This window comes from Vigna unguiculata, chromosome 1 (assembly GCF_004118075.2).
Source record: "Vigna unguiculata cultivar IT97K-499-35 chromosome 1, ASM411807v1, whole genome shotgun sequence".
In the NCBI taxonomy this organism is placed as follows: Eukaryota; Viridiplantae; Streptophyta; class Magnoliopsida; order Fabales; family Fabaceae; genus Vigna; species Vigna unguiculata.
In genome coordinates, this window is record NC_040279.1 from 35,433,131 (window position 1) to 35,452,526 (window position 19,396).

The 19,396-nt window shown below is 31.0% G+C and overlaps 2 protein-coding genes across 3 annotated transcripts; one reads left to right on the plus strand and one right to left on the minus strand.

Annotated features, from left to right (window-relative positions):
- Positions 1-964: 964 nt before the first annotated feature.
- LOC114180552 lies at positions 965-5,858 on the plus strand. 2 transcript variants are annotated; one of them, XR_003603696.1, is made up of 7 exons: positions 965-1,310; positions 2,252-2,569; positions 2,642-2,719; positions 4,324-4,389; positions 4,533-4,598; positions 4,703-5,609; positions 5,687-5,786. XR_003603696.1 is itself a non-coding variant. In XM_028066864.1 (6 exons), exons 1-6 carry the CDS (start codon positions 1,077-1,079, stop codon positions 5,513-5,515), a joined length of 1,575 nt encoding a protein of 524 aa, XP_027922665.1. In that variant the 5' UTR covers positions 965-1,076; the 3' UTR covers positions 5,516-5,858. The 2 variants fall into 2 exon arrangements, 1 of the variants encoding a protein (XP_027922665.1); XM_028066864.1 differs by having other exon boundaries at positions 4,703-5,858.
- A 1,262-nt stretch (positions 5,859-7,120) lies between these two features.
- On the minus strand, positions 7,121-10,436 carry LOC114190945 (subtilisin-like protease SBT4.15). The gene is made up of 11 exons (XM_028080039.1): positions 10,347-10,436; positions 10,131-10,222; positions 9,944-10,041; positions 9,719-9,862; positions 9,544-9,649; positions 8,879-9,389; positions 8,579-8,679; positions 8,250-8,477; positions 8,043-8,151; positions 7,743-7,956; positions 7,121-7,668 (listed from the first exon to the last, which is right to left on the minus strand). The coding sequence occupies exons 1-11, from the start codon at positions 10,434-10,436 to the stop codon at positions 7,121-7,123; spliced, it is 2,241 nt and encodes a 746-aa protein (XP_027935840.1).
- Positions 10,437-19,396: the final 8,960 nt, after the last annotated feature.

Below are 19,396 nucleotides of genomic sequence, written 5' to 3' on the forward strand. Positions count from 1 at the left end.
AAAAAATCTTAAAATTTGAAAGAAAGATTGATATTGTTCATCTAATTGAGATTTATCTGAGTGACACGTGCAGTCAACACGTGTATAAAAAAACCTTCAACATAACTCCACGAATAACAACTCATAAATTCTCTCACAGACGATGTCAAACTCCACCGCATGAGATGAAGTAATTTCTTCTTCATTCGACTGGCCGCTGTCACGCCGACTGATGAAAGGATCTCATCGAAATGCTCAAATGTCTATACACTTCGATGTAAACCTATCACATTCATACCCATAACACCCTATACTAATACATTTGCCTTGGAATCATGTATTAATTTTTAATGCATTTATGTAATTATTAAAAACACAACAAATTCCAAGATTTATTTATTTTTATAACTGACTACACATATTTTAGAATCACTTTGAAAACAATTTATATCAACTTTACTCTTATTTTCTAACATCTTAGTCCCTTTGATATTGTATATTTTATTCAGGTTTAAAACATTAGAGGAAAACATCAATCAATTTATAATATATAACTTTTTAAAAAGATAAATATGTGTTAATAGAAAAAATAATTGAGAAACATGTATATTTTGGTGCAGAAGAAAACTAAACTGTGCAAATTAGGTTAAGGATATATATAGTAATTTAAGAAACAAATTATTTTTATGTTTTTTTGAACTTAGTATTCAGTTTATGAGGTGGTATTGACATTTTGATTAGGCGTTGAAACGCGCTTAATTAATGAATGAATTAGGGTAACAATGATGATGGAATATTGAAAAGAGAACGATTGCAGTGCGGCAAATCGCCTACGTGGTAAAATTTGGGATACGTGGCGAGACAACATAGCTTGTTGCTTATTATCACAGATGTCCACTTGTGAACTGGCATTACACGTGGCAATCATCTACTATCTGTCTCCTTCCTCTCCTAACCAGTGAGTGATGTGATACCCTCTCTCCCTCTGTTCGGTTCTCACTCTCACCGTTACGTTACATTACAAGACGCTCACTCTTCTCTTATATTCTCTCTCATTCTCTTTCTGCCTGTTGCAAACAGGCGTGAACATCGCCACTATGGATGCTGAATCGGAGAAGCGCGCATCCACCTCCACTTTGGTTTCTCGCTTCTCTTCCTTTGAAAGCATGGATCGGCTTGTTGACACGGAGGAGATGGAAGCGGCAGAGACTCTGGCGCAGTTGGCAATGCGTGACTCTCACTCTACGGACAAATGGTGCACCAAACTATGTGCCATTCCAGAACTTCATCTCTCACCGACTCTTCACTCTGATCCCTCTCTTGGGATTGTGGTTCGTTTTCTCTCACTGTTCTTTCCTAATTTAATTACATAATTTAGGTCCAACCAATTTCAACTTCATTGTCACAAATAGTATTAGTATTTTCCACTAATACTGTTGAATTATATTGTGTTTTTATGCGAACACACACAGGAGTCTACAGGTAGCGGGGTAATAGGATTTATTTATTTATTTTATATAGGTGCGGAAGAAGCGATTCAGATAACTATTTTTAACTCTCTCCAACGTAGATATAGGGGGAATCCAATTGTATAAGTTTTCTGCAATTGACAGAACAGTAAACAAAATGGTAACTATTCCTCAGCAATTTAAATTTCAGCCAGAGCTCAATTCTATGGACAGATGTTTTTCTATTAAAGACTCGTCCATGGTCTGGATTGTATTTTTTTTTTTAGAAATAGAGAAAGAAAATTTCACATTGTTAGCACCAACTATAAGAACTCAGAGTTGCTACAAACAGTTTTTTTTTTTTTTTTTTTATTATGAAAGAAAATATTTAGCATATAGAAAGTAAGTGATACAATGAGAGATCGACTGATATTATATAAAAAACACATGCATTACAAATTATGAGTTGGAATATTAACAATTGATTTTCTAATCATGCATTGACAATTTATAATCAGGTGGTGGTATTCAGATTACCTTGTTGGTGATTGAGACTTTGTTAATATGACATCCATGTCTAAGAATATATATTTTTTTTTTGCACTTTCTTTTGGTTTTTTTTCACTTTGAATACCACTGATTAACTTCTACATTCATGTATTTACTGCATTGAAGAAATTCAAACCTAGTCAGCTTCTTTTTTCTTTTTTCTTTTTTTAAGTTGAATAAGTTAATTAATTAAAGATCACATGCAGTAACTAAGATACTATCATCCGGTTGTAGCATTGTACGCAGGAATTTATAAATGGTGTAATTTATGGCAGGACCAAGCTATTGCAGGTCAGCAGGAAGAAGAAAAAGTAGACACTACTGGGTCTGTAGAAGCAGAGAGGACTCAGCAGAATAACTGTTCAGAACCCATGGAGGTGGAGCAGGATGCCAATTTAATACATAACTCAAGTCATACGGAGGTGCAGCAGGATGCCAATTTAATGCATAACTCAAGTCATACGGAGATGGAGCAGGATGCCAATTTAATACAAAACTCAAGTCATACTGAGGTGGAGCAGGATTCCAACGTAAGACATAGCTCAAATAACCATTTAGGTCGTTGCAACAGGTCAAGGAAAAATTTAACTGAGGTATGGGAGTGAATTTGTACATCAATTTCTGGGTATAGTAGATCCTTATAATTTACTGGGCTTTCTGTTCAGGAAGAAAAAGAAGCAAGGAGGATGCGCAGGATATTGGCAAATAGAGAGTCAGCCAGGCAGACAATTCGACGTAGGCAGGTATATACATAGGCAAATCAATTCACCATTTTTAGATTTGCTTATGTCTTGCTACATCTAAACCAAACACACACCTAATGAAGCAAGATGCAATAAAGGTTCTACTTTGTGAGCTTTGAGGGCAATTTCTCCCACAAACTTTTAAGTTTTCTTAATATAAGGTACAATGTAATTATAATTAGTCTTCATAAATTGAAATACAATATATAAAATCAATCCGTATTATTATCAGTATTGCTTCCTCAGACTTGTGTGTAAATACATATTACCACGACAACAGAACGAAGCAAGATGCAAGAAAGGTTCTACTTTGTGAGCTTTGGAGACAATTTCTCCCTAACTTTTAAGTTTTCTTAATGTAAGGTACAGTGTAATTATAATTAGTCTTCATAAATTGAAATACAATATATAAAATCAACCATATTATTATGAGTATTGCTCCCTCAAACTTGTGTGTAAACAAGTATTAATACGGACAACATGATTTTTTTGGATATTTAACTACAGGATGCAAGCAGTTTTGTACCAGAAGCTACTATGGTTAACCTTTTTTATATGGTGCATAATAACTATAACAAACCCTGTTTAGATTGCATTAAGAATTAGGTGTCAGAACAAAAAGTTAATTTTAAATAACTTTGCTCTTCTTCAGTGTTCCATGATACAGAAGTAGACTAGTAGTCAATAGTGTGCTATTTCGGTCAAGCATGTTTCTTTTAGTGCATGATAATTTTAATATGCTATATTTTGATTCTGCTAAGAATTAGACAGCTAGATCCAAAGTTTAGTTTTAAATGACTAGATGCCTCCTCCCCTTTTCCAAAATAGAAAAGTTGACAAGTAGTGCTTATCAACTATAGATTGAGATGGAGAGGGGAGGCTCTAGGCCACTATAGCCAGTATAGGATTGAACCGGTGAAGTGGTTTTCGATAGCAGTCACATAGCTGCTTTTCATGTGCTATGGTGGCACGGTCATGATATAGACTTCAAAAATTTTGTTTGTATTATAATATTTAAAATAGCATGTCTTTTTTTCTCTCTGCTATATCATTTTCAAAGTTAGCTGGTATATGTTGCTATTCTAGATTGATAAAAATGATTTAAAGCCTCAATTCTTCCATTTGTGACCCAAGTGTGGATACGATCGGTATTTATGTGCTCCTTCTTTAGATAAACGAAATGTGGATTATTTTTTATTTAGTGTTTGCTGTAATTGATGACTTCCCTAGCTATCGGTGATATGCTACTCTAAATTTTTCTGTCCCGATCGAAGTAACTACAAATTACATCAAAGTAACTACATATTACGTCAAGAAGATACCAAATCTATCTTTTCTATTAACGAGATCTTTGCAGTATACTGTTCTTTATAACATCCTATTTTCTATTAGATCAAAAGACTCCCAAATCTATAGTTGAATTGTGAATGTATATGTATATTTAAACGTCATTGCAAACTTCAATAATATGATTTTAAAATGAACTATTATGAAAGAAAAACTCTGATTTTTTAAGTTGTATATTTATTTCTGGTTGATTGATTTGTCACTGAAATATTTAGAAATTTCTTCTTTATATGTATGCGTATGTAAAACTGTTTCAGGCTCTGTGTGAGGAATTAACAAAAAAAGCTGCCACTTTGGCGGTGGAGAATGAAAATCTAAAGAAGGTACGTACTATCCCTTATTTTATATCTTTTTATCGAGGCACTTTTATTGTCTTCCCTTTCTTTATCCTAATATATTTACCCTATTGGATGTTTTATCTGAAAATTCATATTTTTCCACATTTCCTGACATTTTTGACAAAAAGGAGAAAGATTTGGCTTTGAAAGAGTATCAGTCTTTGGAGACTACAAATAAGCACTTAAAGGCACAAGTAAGTTTGTCTGATGTTATAGAAATCTTTAAGCTTTGTGTAACTCTTGTTTGCGTAGGAAGTATATTAATCCAGGAAAATCAATGTCATCTTCCATTTTGCAGATCGCCAAGTCAACAAACACTGAAGTGGAGGAGGAGAAAACTCCTGTTGAGCCCGAGTCATCTGTGGCTGAGGTAATACCTTCGTCTGGTAGTGGTCCATGGTTCCTTTATAACCCTTTTCCAGTTCAACATGTATTTTGGCCTTCGCCCCTTCAGCCTACTTATCCTGTTCATTTACCAAATGCATCATTCAATTCCATCATCAATCCATCTATTGCTAATGTTCCATGTTCTTCCGAGTCTGAATTATATCACAAGCAAAATAACCTTATAAATGACAAGCAAACACCAAATCCATTTTACATGTTTCCATGCCCTTGGATATTCCCTTGTCCACAGTTTGGAAATGGACAATCATCACCTTCCTGTAGTCTGAAAGATAAACAAAATAATCTTTCTCTAGGCAAACCTTGTAGTTCTAGTTCATCTTTGAATACACTGGCAAATGTGGATTATCGAGCCTGGACAGAAGCCAGACTCGTTAATGACCCTTCGAGATTTTCAATGGATGGAGGTGAGAAGAAAACAGGATGTCACATTATAGAGAATTATCATGGACCCACTCTTGGTTGTAATGGTCATGCTTCTGCTTTCGAACAAGAAAACGAACTTCAATTACATTCTGGTCCAAACAATAAAGCATCTTCAACAGCTTATATTGCACCATCTTCACTTGAAAAGAAACAAGAACAGTTCATTTGCCAGGGGAAAAGTCTAGCTGATGCAGTTGCTGCGGCAGAAGCAAGAAAGAGGAGAAAGGAATTAACCAAGCAGAAAAGCATCCATAACCGCCAGTCTCGAATGCAGTGTTGACTGTGCAATATATTCAAAGGGAGCGAGTTCCTCCACACAGGTCAACTATGTCTATTGGGGACCTTTGGAGGAAAAGGACTGAACAACAAATCATGTAAAGAGCTGTCTTTGTTGAAGGTTTAATTTTTTTTTCATAAGTCTTGTTTTGTTTATTTTTAATTTACTTATTAGGAGTTTTTCCTCCCGCTGAGGAGAACAAGACACTGAGGAGAAAAAGAGACAGAGGGAGGTTGGTTTCTTAAGCGGAAACTGACCAAATTTTTCATTGCCAGTTATACCGGAATCTTCAACTTTCAACTTCTGACTGTAAACATCAGAAATCAGAAATTTGTTACCGCTTTAATGGATAGAACAAAACAAAAAGAAATTTAGATTTTGTACTTTTATATCTTTATTTGAGAACTGAGATCATCTTTCAGCTGAAGTAGTGCCGTGCGCACAACGGCCTCTATTCCTTGTGTGTGCATCAATTAATTTCGGTGCGGGGATATCTGTTTACTGTTTATTATTTGGTTCAAATTTTTGCTGGTCCCTCGGGTGAATGACATGAATGCAGTAGCTTCTATATTTTTAGGAAGATGATAGTTTAACAAAAAAATTGACAAACTTTTGACAAATTACCTTTTTAAGTAAAAAAATATTATAATTATTACTTTATTTTGATTAAAAAATAAAAAAATAATCTATTTAATTCTATTTATAGAAACTTTGTCAAAAAGTTTGTTAAAAAAATTTGTCAAAAGATAATTTTTCATATTTTTATAAGCATATCATAAGTCTGAACACGGTGCTTTTTGTATGTATGTGAACTAGGTTGACTTTCCGTTGTGTATGGGTTTCAATTTCATCTACTTAGTCCACTTTCAACTTAATTTAACATTTTCATTTTAAATTTGTATATTCGAACATGCAATTTGTTATCCTATGTGACTCTAATGGATTTTGAAATCTATCTTTAATCTTCTATTGATTTTATCAAAAAGTTTACATCGTTGTTTCAGTGTCCTAATTTAAAAACAATTTTCCAAGCATCATCCCCTGCTGTCAATGATAAGTAGCGGCCTTGGTTCTGTGAAGTGGCTGTTCGTGACATCTTCATGGTTTGATGTGCCTATGAACTTCAGAACCATGCTGATTTTGTCGCAACAGTTTATATAAAGGGTGATTTTCATTCACATAATTTTGTGGCATAACCTTTACGTAAAACGGGTACTCCTTTCTCCCCAATATATAAAGTATTTTATATTTCATATTTTAAAATGGGCACCCCTTTTCCCCCATTTGCTCAAACTCGAAAGATAGACATTTGATGACAGAGTTGAGACAATGTTTAATCCTACCACGATTATATGGAGGGAGTGTGAGTTATTAAGAGAAGAAAAAGATGCAGGTGATGAATAAAATGGTCGCTCGTGCAGTCAAATTCCTTTTCATTCAGCTAAACCAAATAACTAAGATGTATAAAATGAGGGAAAAAAAAAATAGAGAAGTCCTGAACTATCTTTTTCTGGTAAATAAATTTCTGATTTTTTTTTTCCTTGAATCCAAAAAACTCGTGTGCCCAATTTTCTAGATTATGCTACTGTCCACTAAGGTTCAATACATTCAATAGAATGACATTGGTTTATAGACAAGTATCGGACTTCTGACAGTGTGTTTAGAATCGTTCCATTCAAGTGATGCAGCTTTTAGAAAAGTCTCCACGGGCATTGGGGGGCCCTTCAGAACAACCTTAAATGACAGTTTTTGGTGCAATCCGATAAAACGCAACGTATCTGGGATGACCTTCACCGAAAGACCTTCAGGGGCTGTAACTTTAGCCTTGTAAGTTGAATTTCCATATCCTACATTAGTCACAGTCCGATAGAAAACTGCAGAAATCCTATCAAGGGGACTGGGGAGTTGGACATGCATGCTGGGGTAGTTGATTCCGTCCGTTCCTGGCTCAATCTTAATGCTTGAGCAATTGAAATTTCTATTGCCAATCAGTACGCCAATGTTGGTGCTGTTGAAGCCTTCCTTACAAAGGAAGGAGATATAGGAATGCACTCCAGTGTCGTAGACCAGACCAGGATGTAATGCTTTCACAGGATTAATCTGTCCTGACCCAGCTCCCAGTACCGTGAAGTTGTCCCTGACTTCGATGGGAGTGGCTAAATAGTAGAGAGAAAGATGTTAGATTTGAAAGTGAAAATTTTGTTTACATTCAATGTTCTAATTTTCTCACCAGTGGTCATGAGAGCAGATTTAATTGCAGCAGGACTCCAATCGGGGTGGAAGGATTTGACATAAGCAGCTGTTGCAGCGGCATGTGGACACGACATAGATGTTCCTGATAATATGTTAAAAATAGCATAACGATCGTCTTCACGGTACCCTGATACTGATTCCAGTTTGGAATAAGCAGCTAGTATGTCCACTCCCGGAGCAGTCAAGTCAGGCTTCAGATACAACAAACAGAGATTTAGAAGCAAAGCCAAATGGAACAAAACGGAGAGAGATAGAGAGAGAGTGTGTGTGTTATGACCTTGAAGATATTTGGGGTGATCGTTTGAGGACCTCTTGATGAAAAAGAAACAACATATGGAGCAGGGACTTGTCTAGATGCTGTCTTGTAAATAACGGCTCTAGGATTCCTAAATTGGAATGCAACCAAGATGTTTCTTTGAGTTATTTAACTTGAAAGAGTTATGTGAGTACCCATTTGAACAGCATGGTGAAAGAAAAAACGTACTTTGTGGAATTGATGTAGAGATCAATGGTTTGGTCCACACTACTGGCTTCAACAAAGGTTGCTGGAATAACCGTGGAGAAGGAGGCGTCTATTACCTCATCAACGACTACGATAGTTCCTGCTCCCTGTAGTTCTTTGATGGTTAAGTCCTGTGTTCCCGTTCCCCCAACACAGTACACTATTCTTCCCTTCACCATCTCCTTGCTCATAGTCCCATAATCACAACCCCTAAACCATAATTATAATAAACATCATCATCATCATCATCATCATCTTTCTAATGAACAAAGTTTTGCAAGCAAATCAGGATCAATTAAGAAGAACAATACCTAGGACTGCCAAAGCCATCATCGCTACCGTTAGCAGCAATGATTCCACTGGTCAATGGATACATCTTTTTCTTGGGCGAAAAGGTATTAATAGACATTCCCTACCATGTACCAATCAAATACCATATGTATCATTCAAATTCTTTTCTATGTCCATTCCAGAACTTTACACTGTCAACTATTTTATACTAGATATTGAGAATATTAGCGCAAAAGGTAAGAGAGTTAAATTATGGTTACGTTGTTAGAAGTTGTATATATCAAGTTCCAACCACAAACATATGAAAGTGCCATACTTACTGTGACGTTGTTTCCGTTACCGAAAGCAGCGGCTGTAAAGAACTGTCTATCAGTGGAGGAAGCAGCTACCGTCAAAATCCAGGGCGCGACATTCTCGACGGACATGAAGCGGGGGCCACTGTTGCCGGCGGAGCAAGTAGTGAGAATCCCTTTGGTCATGGCATGGAATGCTCCGATGGCAATGGGGTCCCTGAGGAAGTTATGTGCGGGGCCTCCGATGGAAACGGAGAGGAAGTTGACGCCGTCCGCAATGGCCTGGTCGAAGCCGGCGAGCATGTCCATGTCGCTGCAGCCTGAAGTCCAGCAAACCTTGTACATAGCCAGACGCGCTGACGGGACGCCACCCCTCGACGTGCCTTTGCCAACGCCGAACAGACTCGCCCCCTTCACCACTGAGCCCGCCGCGATCGACGCCGTGTGAGTGCCGTGACCCTGGTCGTCCGCCGGACTCACGCTGTCGTAGCTTGAATTGCTCATGGCCAGATTGAAGTAGGTGGCTCCGATCACCTTCCTGCGATTCATTCATTGCATGAACATGTGTATGGACATGCGTGACTAACTTACATGCGACAATTATTTACATTTGTTGTAACGTATGATGTTAGATTAACATAATGTTGTGTTTTTCTTGACTGAGAAAATGTAAGTGATGCATAGAACAGTACTTGTTACAGCCAGTGAAGTTTGCTCCGGTTACACATTTGCCTTTCCATCTACGTGGGGGAGGTCCATACCCCGTATCGTTGAAACTGGGGCTATCAAGCCAAATTCCTGTTTCAATACAAAACCAATTTATGATCTGTTTTCACTGTGAATATCACACAAATGTTTTCTTCATACCTGTATCCAACACCCCTACAATAATATGACTTTCTATCTTGGAATTTCTCTTCACGTTTAAGGGCAATCCTAGAAAATCCCACGACCTTGTCGTGTGTAGTTGGCGAACTGTATTTGGAAACACAGAAACCACATTCTCGTCCTCTGCGCAAAATCAAACACCATTGGATGATTCTTAAAAGAACATTTGTGTTTTAGTTTAATGCATCACTTCACTGTACCAACCTTTGAGTCTCTCTGCTTCATGTGGCAGAAGTCGTGCAACAAATCCGTTGAAGCTCTTTCCATAACTATGGATTCTGGACTGTCTGGCTAACTGCACGCTGAAGTAAAACAAATAAAAACATTCATTCATCGTACCAAAAAAAAAGTGCAATCAAATGCATTCCTATTTGATAATAGAGATCCTTACTTTCCTATCACAGACTCTAGCAAGTTGTGGTGGTGGGCTTGCACTGCATAGGTTCTATCCGCTGGTAGATCTCCCATGTATACAATATATGGCTGTTTTTGTTTTTTATTTTTCCACAAAATTCATGCAATTCAGAAAAAGTGTAATGAAAGAAGCATATATGTGTAATAATTCTGAAAAATAGTTGGATAACTGAGACTCTTCGATTGAACATACCTTTCTTTCTTGTTCATTTAATCCTTGAACGGGCAAAGAACAGAAAAAGGGTAATAGTAGCAGTAGTGACAGTAGCAAATTTTGTGACATGTTTATTGCATTATTCATTTTCCAATTTGCAAAAGAAAAAGGTATATTGAATTGTACGAGGAAGAAAGCAATAGTTTATATACTGATAATTTGTTATTGCGTGTATAACGCAAGGGGTATACATTATGCAGGAGTGCGAAAAAAGTGTCATTATAAGTGCAGAAGTGCAGGCAGCGAAAGAGTGTGAAGGAATCAGTATTTGGTGGCTTGGATTTTGGATCTTAGTCAAGGAACGACCATTATTACAAAAATGCTCCCATGAATGAATCAATGTATTCAACCGTAACAGTTTGTTACAAATGTAAGAAAGGGCCGTGTGATTCTTCAGCCCAACACTCTTTGGATCAAGACTAAATCAAAGCCCAAAAATTAACTCTTATTTCCCAAAGCTTCACGTAACTGGCGCCACAGCACTCCTTCACACGTTCTTCCAACAGTTATTAAATAATTTTATTTTGGTTTTTCAATTAGTCGTATACTCATCTATTAAATTCAAGCATAACAGCAAACTGTTATATTTATGAACGTTTTGCTAAATGTTATTTTAAGATGAAATATTACTCTGTTTTGAGTCTTTTAGTGTTAATTTATTTATAAAAGTTTATAATGAATTTTAAATTTGATTGTATATTTTTTTATTTTTCATTTGTAATTTCAAATTTCATTAAATATATATATATATATATATATATATATAGTTTTCCTCGTTTAAAAAATTATAAAAAACTGAAAAATTAAATTCTTTCATACTTTTGTAATTTCACATCCTTAACAAAATGTCAAATTTCTATTTTTTATGGATATCACATCACCATATATCTCTCAACTTAGTGAAAAGGAAATCTACAGGCACACTAGTGTACTCTTACGAGATTTTTTTCTTCTTCTAATTACGTCAAAGTAATATACTATTTATATAACTATATACAAATATAAATATTTTACTATATAATAGTAGCTATATTTATTAAATGCAATATAACTATTTAATTTAATAAATATAATGGCAATATATCTATATTAAACTTTTTTGACATACTAAGAAATTATTAGAATAAGATTTAACATATATAATTATTTTTTATTAAGACATCTCTTGTATAATATTAAGTCATGTATTGATAATTTAACTAAAATGTTCTTCTTTAATAAGTTGAAATTAAAATTAACCAGATTTCACTTGAATGCATTAGAATTTCACTTTTATATATATTTTTTCACTTTTTGTATATTACAAATGAAATATTAAAATTATTTGATGTGTAAAAGGGGTAGTTTGATCTTGATATAGCTTTATAAATTGGTCTAATGTCAAAATAATGTGTTTATATGTTATTGTATTAAGTTGGAATAAGTTGATTAGGAAAATTGTAGTATTTGTGAAATTTTTAACTTTTAGCTTTTCTGCATATATGTAGTCATATTTTTTACTCAAATCAAACAAAAGATGAATATTTGAACAAAGACTCGAGCACTGGCTCGTAGTTCAAGCAGCTAACTGAGTAATAAATAATGATCAAATGATAAAATAATATTTCAAACCAGAAAAAAAAAATCATAATAATCTTTTTCTTTAGGGACTTTAATTGTTCAAACATATAAATACAATTTTAGGTCATTCAAATATAAGTCTTAAGTCTTACATCTCAAAATCTTAAAAATATAATATTGTTAGCAATTATAAGGTGATTGTGGACCCAAAGGAATAATGTAATATTTAGGAATACAAAGATAATGTTAAAAGAGATTTTTACTATGCCGTAAATAAGAGTATTATAACGTCAACTTTAAAGTCGAGGTATATATATATATATATATATATATATATATATATATATATATATATATATATATATATATATATATATATATATATATATATATAAATAAAAGTTCGTTAAAATTAAACTTTGATATAATATAAAAAATAAATTTTAAATTTAATCTAATTTTATAAAATCAGTTTATAATAAAAGGTTAAATTTATATTCATATATATATATATATATATATATATATATATATATATATATGTTTTATCTCTCATCATCAATGTGAGACTTCTAATCCAGAATATATACGCCTTTGATGAAGTTCAAAATATTCAAAGTGAAATTTTCTTGATCGACATTTATCCTCAATACAATGCATCAAAATTCTAAAATAGAATTTGAAAAAATAAGTTATTTGTGATGTTACTATGTGAGGAGATCATGGAACAAGGCTTTCAGAAAGTCCAAAATGTGTAAACGAAAATTTGAAGCAAAGAAATACCATGACAAGTGAAAAGACTTTTGACACTAATTTATGTTTGAAACACAATTAATCATATAATAACCATTCAATTATTATAGGATAGGAATCTTAAGAAAACAACTCAAATCAACATGTGCAATATACAACTGCAAAAATTCAAATACCTAAAGGCCAAAAGTAAAACATCTGAATGATTCATTTTGACAGAGATGAAGAGAGAAAACTTTCACCATTTCTGTATCATATTCAGGGCTTCTAAAATGGAATAGAGGAAGAATGTCACTCAAAAAATTCACACAGAAAATAAACCCTAAATCATTACGTACGTCAATAATGATTTGTAATAATAACAACTATAATAATAATTTATTACTACAACAATGCTTCACGTTTATGATTGTAGCAAGATGTCACCAAACTTTAAAATCACACCATTGCTATGATTGCATGCATGCTCATAAATTTGTATTTTATTTTTTTCTCAAATGTGGAGAAAGGCTTTTCTATTCTTTATATTGATAATGTCTTATCGGAATGAACAAGACGATTTTATCTTTATATTTTCAAAGCCATTTTCATCCACTTTTTTCTCTCCCCAACGTATATCCACTTAGCCTTGTCTCCCCCAACGTGATATCATCATCCACGTAGTACAGCATCGGATTCGTTTTAACAATTTTAATATGCTCACTATTAAAAAAAAAAAAAAAAACATAAATATGAATAATGTGTTAATTCTATAGAAGAAGTTTTATTAGAGAGAAATAACACCAATGACACCTGAGCCAAATCACACAAGACATTGCCATAACTTTCAATCCAAAACTTTAAAACAATGATGTTATAGGTTTTTATCCTTATATAATGTTTTACTTTCTCATTTCTAATTAATGTGAAACTTAGACTCACACTTGAATCCCTAACGCCATGAGATTACCAAAATCATATCATTAATTTATTTTTTCCATATTTATTTGTACTTTATTTAAAAATATCGGATGTTTTACAAATCTAAAATAGTCTCTTTCTTTTCATGTATATTACCTTTTTCTTTTCAACTTTAAATTCCCTAACGAAGGAAGAGTTATCCATATCCAACATATTGTTTATTTTAATGTTTAGTGTGACTATTTAAGGATTTTTATTTCGAAAAAAAAAATCGGTAAGTTAAGAGATTAATGTGTTTATAAACTTCGTTTATGATTTTAATGTTTTACTTTCAAGTTTGCCAATATTATATTATCGCATTGATATTGTCCAACTTAATATTTGATAACTTCAATACAAATTTTACTCTAAAAGATATCTCGATAAATTAAAAAAAAAAGGTTATAAATTTCCATTACACCGTATCTTAAACAACTTAGCATTTTTATACATACCAAGTCACTCCTAACTAATAGTATTGTAATTGTAATTTATTATACCGTGATACTAGTATTTAATAAGAATATGACAATTTAAAATACAATAATATTATACTAACTTCAAATTGATTGAGTGAGCTAAATTTGCATGTTTTATAAGGATCGTGTTTGAATCGTATAAATAAAAACTAAAAGACTTTATAAAAATTCCTTCAGTTTTTAAATTGAAAATTAATTAGTGACAAGATTGATAGATGTTCATAATAACCAATATTACTAAATACTTCTTAGTCTACGTAAATCAATATAAAAAAAGTTAACAGATACATAACATAAAGTACCTATAGGGACGCTAATTTATTAGCCTATAGAAATATTAAATAGAGTTTTATTAAAAGTTGTATTCATGCACTCGTTAAGTTTTTACATTATCAACAAATTAATATGACCATAAATATTATTTTAAAAAAGTATAAAAAAAAATAATGTTATCCTATGTTCTTTTAGACAACCAATGTATTTTAATAAAATTCTTTGTCAAACAAAAAAAAAAACTATATATTACAAATTTGAAATAGATATGTTTCATCTCTCTTCTTCACTTTTTTTATAATTTAACATAGTTTTAAAGAATAGTTCATATACAAGTATTAAATATAAAAATATTGGAAATACATATTTTAAAATTATGCTTAAAATAATTCCATCCTTCTCTTTTTCCCTCTATCTATATACATTCTTCTTATGATCTCAATAGTCAAGTTTATGTTCAATGGTTCTGTCATGATCGTGATGTAAATGATCTTAAATTCAAAATGTTTGTTCTTCCTCATCATCAAGCACAATTCATAGATATGCACACCCACTTGTTACCACTGAAAGGATATACAATAAAAACCATTCGACAAATTAAACAAGAGAAATCATACTACGTTTGATTATCAAATTTTAGAACGTGTACTTCTAGAACTCAGGATTGGTCATCCAATAATCAATAGTAGTTTTCATTGAGAGTTTAAAACAATTAAAAAAATGAATTGATTAGTGTACTATTAGTGGATATTATTGTAACGAGTTCATTGAGAATTTAAATCAATAAAAAAATATTTTTATTTGCTTTGGTTTTATTATTCTTGTTCTGTAAAGAAAATGTTCAGTAGGTCGCGATTGAGTTTTGGATATATATATATATATATATATATATATATATATATATATATATATATATATATATATATATATATATATATATATTTATATATATATTAATTCTAGAAAGTTCACCAAGAATTTAGTTAACTAAATTTTCAACAACAAATTGCAACTTATCATCTAACGGGTAAAACTGTGTGTTGTTCAGTATGATGTTCACCACTGAGACAAAGTTCTAATCATATTGTAGAAACCTAAAGTAAAAAGGGTGGAAATTACCGTAATATTGAATTTGTTCATGATAACCGGTGGCGGATCTTGATCAACATTGTTGGGGTGTCCAAATAATACATTCAAAATTTATACATTTTATTATTGTCACTAACACAATAAAAAATGAAGTATAAGAAGAAAATTGAGAGACATAAATACCAAAAGTGATTCATCAATATACCTATTTAAATAATCTATTCTTTTATTCTTCATCAATATACCTACTTTAAAAAAAAATACTAAAAAATAATTTATCATAATCTAATAAAAAATTGAGAGACATAAATACCAAAAGAAAATTCGATGATAATCAAACCACACTTAAAATTCAATTATAAAAAACACAGAGTACAATCATTTTCTCTTCTATGTTGATAAAATAAAAAATTAATATAAAAGAGGCTCATTAAATAAATTATTAAACTAATATTTCACTATCAAGTGATACAAAAGAATTACACTCTTCTTTATTTCTTTGAGAACGGAAGAGAACAGTTGAGAGATGAAAGCAAAAATAATTGATTTTTTCTCTTCCGAAAGAAAAGAAAATAGGTAAGAATGGAAGATGAGAACAATTTGTAAGAAATTTAAGGCATAGACATATAAAAGAGGCTCATTAAATAAATTATTGAATTAATATTTCACTATCAAGTGAGACGAAAGAATTATCTTCTTCTTTTCTTCCTCGAGGATGGAAGAGAACAAAGGAAAAATAAGAGAAAAAATAATAGATCTTTTTCTTTTCAGAAACAAAAGAAAACAAATGAAAATTAAATATGAGAACAATTTATGAAAAACACAATCTATAATGAAAACAAATAATAAAAAATATCTTGATAAATTTTTTAATCTTTATTCTTTATTATATTTGATTTTATATTTTATTATTTATTAGTATTAATTATTATGTTTATAAAAGAAAAAAATATTTGATTTAATTTATAACAAAATAAAATCAAAATACCTAATATTTATAATAATAAAAAATTAAAATATCTATTGTAAAAAAAAATTTTAAATTTTGGAAAAAATTAAAATATCTACTGTAAAAAAAATTTCAAAATTTTGGGGGGCCAAAGCCCCTCCCTTCACTCATAATAATCCGCCACTAATGATAAATGTTTTACTATTTATTAGCTGTTAAAAGTGTTATTTGCTTTTAGTTGGAGTTTTACTTTTTATTTTAAATCAAATACAATATTCAAGGCCATACAAATTTAGTGATATTTTGCGAATAGTGGAATGGATTAGGTGTGAATAGTGTTGGTGTTTATGATATATGTTTAGTTATGTGTGTGCATAAATTGTAAGTTGTGAAAAGTATATAAAATATGTTGTAAGTTGTGAAAAGTATATAAATTGATGATGGTATATAAAATTTGAAATATGAATTGAGTTGGAATATATATGAATACAAAATATGTTGTGTATGTTAGTGATATACTTCAACGAAATGTAAAGTTATATGAGATATTTTGCGAATCATAGATAAATGTATTGTTAAGAATGTGGTTGAAGGGACTCACTCTTGAGGGAAAGATTATTAAAATTTTTTTCGATGATTCTATCTCGAAAGATCCAATCGTGGTATTAGAGTCAGGTTCATGTGGTGACCGACTTAGATGAGACCCAGCATCAAACGTCTTCCTGGTAGTGGATCAGGTAAGCAAGTCTCGTTAAGAAGAACAACGGTATAGAAAAAGGGGTACTCAGTTGGCTCGAGAAGAAAGTACCAATGTGAAAAGACTCACACTTGAAGGGGGAGATTATTGGGAATCCAAGTCTGAGTCTAAGTTCCACATTGAGTTAAAATGAGAAAGTTGAACACCATATAAGGATCAAGGTCCATAAACTCATCGCCTTAAGGTTTTGGGTTAAGAGTGATGGTAATGCTTTATGTATACGAGCTTATACAAGTTCTAAAATAGTATTTAGAAGAAAATAAAAAATATAGTTTATAATTTCTTAGTGTTACATAATTTATTATATTTTAAGTTGTTAAAGCATTTTTATTATGGGTTACAGGGGAAGATGATAAACTAACTTATACACTTTACTTGTATTCTAAGATAGACAACAACTTTAGATTTTAAATAAGATATGTGTCATAAAATAATTTAAATTTTGAAAAATTAAATATAAATAAATTTTATTAGACTATAAGTGTCCAAAATTTTATATTATAAATCATTAGATCTTAGGAAAGTTAATGTGGCACAATAAAATTAATAGAACCTTATAGTGTGATTGGAAATAACAATTTACAAGACAACTTATATTGATGATGGTAATAATGAAATTAACATTGACTAGGAAATTACCCAACTAAAATTTGAAAATTTTAAAAGTTTAAAATTTTTAAATTTTAAAGTTTAAAATTTTAAAATACAACTACTTAGTCTGTTGGGCCTTAACTATAGAAGGTGAAAACGTGTACACTCATTTTATGTGTAACTATGGCAACATGATAAAACTTGTTCGTGAGAGATAAAAAAGGTGAGGCAATAAGTCAACTGTAATAATAATTCACCAATCATCATAAATACATGACTAAGTATTTGTTATCGTAGGATCCAGCACAAATTTTGATGAGGGTTCAACATTTATGATTCTTAAATATTATTGATATGATTAATGTTTGGTGTCGGTGGAGTGATTTTGTTAATTAAAATCTCGAAGTTTAATTTGAGTTATGCATACACATTATTGTTCTTTAGTTCAAAATCAAATTTATTTTTATCGGTGATGATTCAATTCAACTCATTTGTTTAATTTGATTTAACATTATGTAATTGTGTAATTTTATTTACTTAATACAAAATATAATCGACATATAACTAATTATATATTGATTATAGAAATGTTATTATATACAAAGTGGGAAAAGAAGAAAATCAACTATAGGAATGACAAAAATATTTATACCCGTGGATATATGCCAATAAAATTCATAACAAATAGTTTGTATTTGTAGATATTTATTATCCATGAATAACGAATATTTTAATACCCGTTCATAAACAGGTTGGGTGTACGTATCCGTTATTTGAAAAAAAATTAAAATTAAAATATTCTTAAGTTAAATTTAATTTATATTTTATTAGATTAAATTTAATTAAAATTAAAATTTAATTTATATTTTATTTTATAATTTTTGTAATTTTATTTAAATATCATTTTTAAAATTTTTAAAATATTTTTTTTAAAATATTTGCATGTATTTACGGATACTAGTGGATTTTTTCTAAAGAAGTACTCAACATGTAAACAAATAGGTAACATATGAATTTGTTTTGTTGCGAGTCAGGTTGAGAGTAAGCATCATTTATGTTTGACCCGACCCATTGTATCTCTAATTTCAACCATAAATTACAATTTTTTATATTCACTATTTTTTTTTTTTTAAATTAGCTATAGACTTATATTTAATTGATATAAATATAAAACTATTTTATATGAATTAAATAAATATGCAAAATGTACTTTATATATCAGAATGTTTTTTTTTTTATATTCTTCGTGATTATGCTTTATATAATGCTTTATATAAAATATATGTTTTTAAACAATAACTTTTTAAGACGGATTATAATTATCTCAACACTCTTTATTTTTCATTCTCATTCTCAACTCTTTGACGTGACTTAGTATGAGTCATTGATTAATGTTTCACTATCTTTATTATCTTTTCTTTCTAAAGAATCAATGATTCACACTAAACCATGTCAGAAAATAAAGAATGAGAGTCAAAAAATAAAAGTCAAAATATAATTTTTCTTTTAAAAGAACAATCATATTCTTTTTCCATTCTACACAAAAAAGTAATTTGGAACTAAAATACAAAAGGTTTTTCTTCGGTATGTATAAAATGAAATAACAAATTAATTTCAAAACATATGAGAATCAGAAAAT

What these genes read in the sequence shown, in the direction of transcription:
- LOC114190945 (XM_028080039.1), bottom strand. Translation starts at nt 10,436, where the DNA reads ATGTCACAAAATTTGCTACTGTCACTACTGCTACTATTACCCTTTTTC. An exon ending in AACTTCACTGGCTGTAACAA is followed by an intron (nt 9,390 to 9,543) that starts GTACTGTTCTAT and finishes AATGAATCGCAG; the next exon opens with GAAGGTGATCGGAGCCACCT. An exon ending in GATGGCTTTGGCAGTCCTAG is followed by an intron (nt 8,478 to 8,578) that starts GTATTGTTCTTC and finishes ATTATGGTTTAG; the next exon opens with GGGTTGTGATTATGGGACTA.
- LOC114180552 (XM_028066864.1), top strand. Translation starts at nt 1,077, where the DNA reads ATGGATGCTGAATCGGAGAAGCGCGCATCCACCTCCACTTTGGTTTCT. An exon ending in ATCCCTCTCTTGGGATTGTG is followed by an intron (nt 1,311 to 2,251) that starts GTTCGTTTTCTC and finishes AATTTATGGCAG; the next exon opens with GACCAAGCTATTGCAGGTCA. An exon ending in AGAATGAAAATCTAAAGAAG is followed by an intron (nt 4,390 to 4,532) that starts GTACGTACTATC and finishes TTTGACAAAAAG; the next exon opens with GAGAAAGATTTGGCTTTGAA.